This window comes from Alligator sinensis, unplaced genomic scaffold (genome assembly GCF_000455745.1).
Source record: "Alligator sinensis unplaced genomic scaffold, ASM45574v1 scaffold674_1, whole genome shotgun sequence".
Classification (NCBI taxonomy): domain Eukaryota; kingdom Metazoa; phylum Chordata; order Crocodylia; family Alligatoridae; genus Alligator; species Alligator sinensis.
In genome coordinates, this window is record NW_005842032.1 from 47974 (window position 1) to 53716 (window position 5743).

The 5743-nt window shown below is 43.5% G+C and overlaps 1 protein-coding gene across 28 annotated transcripts in view; it reads right to left on the minus strand.

Annotated features, from left to right (window-relative positions):
• ANK3 (ankyrin 3) overlaps nucleotides 1-5743 on the minus strand; it is a 595175-nt gene that overhangs the window by 18093 nt on the left and 571339 nt on the right. For 25 of the 28 annotated variants that reach the window (XM_025202621.1, XM_025202614.1, XM_025202616.1 and 22 more), the window contains one exon: nucleotides 5582-5680. The exons of the other annotated variants lie outside the window; for them this stretch is intronic. In XM_025202621.1, the coding sequence (XP_025058406.1) occupies nucleotides 5582-5680 (99 nt within the window). The remainder of the gene's footprint in view (nucleotides 1-5581; nucleotides 5681-5743) is intronic. 28 annotated transcript variants of the gene reach the window in all.

The following is a 5743-nucleotide window of genomic DNA, read 5'->3' on the forward strand; positions in this document are numbered from 1 at the left end:
CCACTCGACGTCTTATGAAGAATTCTATTATTAGGTGATCACTGTCCCCCAGATGGCTACCGATCTGTAGGTCCCCTACCATGTCATCCCCTGTTGCCAATACCAGATCCAGTAAGGCATTCCCTCTAGTGGGACCGTGTACCTTCTGTGTCAGGTGGAGGTCCTGTACACAGGTTAGAAACCTGCGTGAACGGTGGGACTTTGCCGTCTGCGTCTCCCAGCAGATGTCTGGGTAGTTTAGGTCCCCCATGACTACCGCCTCTTTAGCTTTTATGGTCTTCGAGAGCTGCCTCAGGAGCCCCAAATCTAGTTCTTCCCCTTGGTGTGGGGGTCTGTAGCAGACCCCTACCACCAAATCCCTTTCTCCTTGCCCACCATGTAACCTAACCCACAATCCTTCTACTTCCTCATCCTTCGATTCCGTCTTGATGAGGGTCGATGTATATTGCTCATTGACATAGAGCGCAACCCCTCCCCCTTTCTTCCCCACCCTGTCCTTTCTGTACAGCCTTTCTAACATTAACCATAGAATCATTCAGTGAACACTTTTTCCAGAAAATTCAATTTGCCCTTAGTCCAGGGAAGACCAAATGTCATTCCTTTGAGCTAATGTGAGGACTGTTATTGCCTTATAAAGCACCGAGTCAGTAATCAATATAAACTACAATTAAAAAATATCACACATGTAGTCCTCTGCACAGCAGATACTTCACTGTGGAGCAATCCACAGTGCTTCCATTGGCTATTATCAACATGGAGTTATAGGACAGAATCACTATATGGTGATTCTGCACCCTGAGCCCCTGTCCCACTCCATCCCTCCCCATGGGGGGCCTCAACCTGCCCCCCCCTCCCCCATAGAGTTACTTTAGCAGCTAGTGTGGGCACACATGCATATGGTGCCCCCTGCATCCAGCTCCTGGCAGCCCCAAGCATCCCCTTGAAGGCTGGAATGCTGCCAGCCTGCAAGGGAAACTCAGATCGCTGAACGATACTATGAATCTGAGACAAATGCTGTCCTGGAGTCATCCAGGACTGGGACTTGAGGTTTCCATTCCAGGACTGTCCTGCCTAATTAGGAATGGGTGGTCACCTGAGGGGGAGGTGAAAACTTTTTCCTCTGCTTTTCTTTCCTCCCTTTTCAACTTTTGCAGCAACATAAAAGAACCCTGAATATGGTCAAGGGCACAAGCTTGCTGATATAAAAGTTATACAGTGCAACTTATGCTGCCTGCTACAATAAGCCCTTGAGCCAGGAGGCGCAAACAAAAGGGTTGTGCTGAGAACAGGAAGGAGCCAGGCCACTTGCACTCTTTGGCAGTAGGGACAGGCTGATACGATCTGACAACACCACAGGACTACCGGAGCCTAAGCCAGCTGAGGCTCTGTCCCCAGACACTTCCAGGAATTAACCAAAATCTCGATTACAGCAAATATTCCGCCATGCAAATCTCCCCATTCCATATTAAACTTACATGCAGTAGGATTTCATAGACTGATTAACAATTATTGTTTCTAATTCAGTTGTTGCCAAATTGCTTCCTTAGAGCTAAAAGTCTTATAAACCTATTTTTGTTCTCATATTTGCACCAAGTAGTGCTAGAAAACCCACAAGTCTTCAAAGATCAACATGAAAAACAGACATCATATATATATTTTCTAACAAGAAGGCAGGTAGGATTTTAATCATGTTCACCTGGTTAAGCTAATAAATTACATATGGGGACCTTCTGAAGCTTACTACTTCACAAAAAATCCCATTGGCATTGTTGGCATCATTGGTGTAGCAAAAAACCCCCAAAAGCACTTAAGAATGGGCGGCAAAGTCCAGCTCTATAATTTAAACTCCAAACTATACTATTGCTTTTAAGCAATGACTTCCTGTTTCTTTCCATAATATACAGCAGATGCACTCTGAAAGGAGATGAAGACTTCTTTCATTATTTACATTGCTTTACTTACTTCCTGGTTCAAGGTAAATCAGAGTCCCACAGCATCCCAGCATTTTGCAGCCCTGGGCTGGGCTGGGCTGTCTGCTCCAAAGAGCAGGGCTGGCCCCATCCCTCTGCTCGCTAGCTGGAGCAGTGAGGGCTGGCTGACAAGAGGGTGGCAGGGAAGGGTAAGCCTGGCTGGGGATACAGCCCACTCTGCAAGGCGGGGGGGGGGCTGCCCCTGCAGGCAAACCTTGGCTGGGGTCTGGGGCAAGGGAGGGGGGTTAAACACTCCTTCCCCCCTAAAACTTACTGCTGGCTGCAACTGTGGACTACAAATCCCAGAGGCACCTAGAAGCAGTAAAAGGAAGTGATGAGAAACCCTGCAGAGCCCTGCTTGGACTGCAAATCCCAGAGACCTTGGGGGCAGCAGGAAGAGGAAGCAAACACATAGCCCATATTGGCTACATGCCAGAGAGCTGTGCTCTAGTGCAGAGGTTCCCAACCCTCAGGCCATGGCCTTGTACCACACTGCAAAGGGTTTGCTGAGGGCAGGAGGGTTGGCTGCCAGACCGCAAGTCTGGAAGTGATTGGCATACTGCAGCCAACCTTTTTTATACTGAGTATAAAAGGTTCACAGTATGCCAGTCACTTCCGGTCTTCAGTATGCTGGTTTGCAGTTGCTGGTCCGTGGTCACTTCTGGTCTGCGGTTTGCTGGTCCACGGTCTAAAAAGTTTGGGAACCACTGCTATGTGCCCCCTAGCTTTTGGCTTGAGCCACTGCAGGTATGTGGTTGCATTTCATGAATCAAAGGTAAATGCCTGTTCACTTCTATTTCAATTTAATCTCTACAGTTTAAACTAACCTGCAAAGACTGAATTAATTCAGCCTTGGAGTTTTTGACTATCTGTACTTAGCCTTACTGTCTTTTTTCCATTCTGACATTATTTCCTGATTCCCAATTCAGAGTTATAATTCAAAGTAAACTGGGGAATTAAAAATTTCAAACATGAGCCATACGGTCCTTAAAAACCTGAGAACAGCTTGATAGCAATGCTTATATACATGAAGCCCTTTACTGGAGATAATTATCAATTGTTATTCATGCTCTATCCATAAACAAGAAAGCAACACTGCTGGAAATAGAAGAAACATTCAGCTGTGTCTGACTTCAGATTACAATTACTGCTTTCCTGGTGACAGGTGAACTTGTTAGAGGTTTTGGTTGAAGGGAACAAATTGTTTCTGTAAAGATGACATAACACATACATTTTTTACTCCCATTGGGCTCTACCAAACTATCACTTGTGTACTGCTTATCTTGATTTTTCAAGAAGGGAACATGACTATTATACTAAAGAACTATATATGTTAGTCAAAAATGCCATTTGCACTTTACAATAGGGCATGTACCTTAGAGAGAAAAATACTTGTGGATTACACGTGGCATAAAGGAAGCAGAACTGATCAAACTAAATAATACATTCCCCTTTACCATAACATAAAAATATTAACAACAATTCAAAAATGTAGATTTGAGGTACTAGTAATAATTATTTTGCTGAATAACTGTTCAATCAATATAGCATCAGTAATATATCAGTAAAACAGAATCTGTCCTAATCACAGTTGTATTACAGTTTACTAGAGCTGTGCGAAGCTTCAGTTGCTGATTTGATTTGGTGGAGATTCAGCCTGATTCGGCGGCCGAATCTCTGAATCTGAATTGAATCAGGAGATCCTTTAATCTCTCTGAATTGAATCGGAACCCTCTAAATTGATTCAGAGAGATTCAATGATTCAGACATAGACACAGATTTAAATGTTTTTTCTACATACCTCAAGGTATCAGGCAGATGCTTGGGCAGATGGAGCATCCCATGGGAGTGCAGGGGGGTTCCCACTGTGCCTGGTGGTGGACCAGAAAGTAGACCAGAAGCACTTCTGGTCCATGTCCAGGTCTGCCGCAGAGCACCCCTCCCCCCGCAACCCTCAGCTGGTGTCTCCTGGGTCTGGGGGGGAGGGGGGGCACCTGGGGTCCTCCTGCAGCCGATCGCCAAGATGGGTGAGTGTGGGGGTTGTCCCCTGCACACTTGGCAGCAAACCCAGAAGTGGACTGGAAGCACTTCTGGTCCACTTCCAGGTCCACTGTTGAGCACGCGGGGGAGCTCCCCATGCTCCTGTGGGACGCTCCATCCACCCCACCATCTCAGCATTCACAAGCCATGCCTAGTATCTTGAGGTATTTAGAAAAAACATTTAAAGCTGTGTCTATGGCTGAATTGCTGATTCTCTGAGTCAGCACTGAATCTTCAGATTCAGCCGAATCAAATCAGGACAGAGATCCAAATCAATGAATCAAATCACTGTCCCCTGACTGGGGCTGAATCTGAATCAAATACACAGCCCTACAGTTTACCATAAAATCTTATGAATAAATCTTATGAGAATCATGTTTCAAATACAGAATTCTTTGACTTGGCATGTTTTTGAACATATGTAATGTGAAATCATTTGGGTATATTCAGAAAAATAGGAAAGGATATTTTTTATTTTACCACCATTATAATTAACAAATGTATGATGTTACAACATCTGTGAATATGTTCCACTGATATGTTGTTGTAATAACATCAAACAAGGCCCAATCCAAACCCCAGTGAAAACAAAGCAAGGACTCTCATTAACTTAATCAGATTTCAGATCAGGTCCCTGCTCATTAAGGAGACATTTTCCAAAGCACTTACAGGATTTTAGATCACAAGTTCCATCAAAAGTCAGTGGGTTTTAGCCTCATAATTCCCACTCTCAAATGTTGCTGGATATTCATAGCTAATAATTTATCAAATCAAAAGAAAGATAAATCAAAATATTTCATACCACATGCATCTTACATGCAGTTAGTTATACTGTGATCCATATTAGACACACTTGAACAGTGGTCATCAACCCCAAAGAGTTTTATTACAGTTAGCTGTATTTTCATACAATTATATCTCACACTACAAATTCACTACATATTTATGATGCCATGCAGAATACAATGACACTACAAGACATACAGGGAATGTTTACATGTGCATTTACTGTGCAGTAACTTACTGTAAGTGGTTTTTAGTGTCTAATTGCCACTGCAGCACAGTAATGCTGTACGTGTAGCAATTTAGGAGTAAAGTTACTCCCAAGTGAGTCCACACAAACAGGGTTAGTGCACAGTAAGGCGTCTACATGTGCCTTGCTGCACAGTACGTACGCAGGAGTAAATTTGCTACCTGCAAATTTTTTTATGCAAGTAGCAAATTTATTCCCGAGTCAGCATAAGTCACCATAGTTACTGCACAGTACGGGGGTGTGCACATGTAGATATGTGCCCATACTGCACAGTAATTTTCAGTTACCTAAATTACTGCTCAGTAATGGTGCATGGGTAGATGCATCCACAACGTGGTTGCTTCCTACTAGAAGGCAAACATAAACCTGGAGAGTAAGCAAAGAAAGACTGCCTAACAGTTTAGTTATAAATGCATAACAATAATGGAAAGCACACTACTGGAGGGAGTTTAATATATCTAGCAGTGAGATTATTAACACAGAAATTCAGGGCCAAGTCCATGCTAATGGTATAGCTGGAACTAAAACCCCAGGATACCTTCAGAATCAAACGCCGACGATAAACTCTTGTTGTGATTCTCTGTTCTTCATCTGAGCTTGACTCACTCTGAACCTCAATGTCACTGTCACTAAATTCCTGATAAATGCAGTTTTAGTATATTTTAATAGCACATTTAAAAGACAAAACATTCTCAGCAGG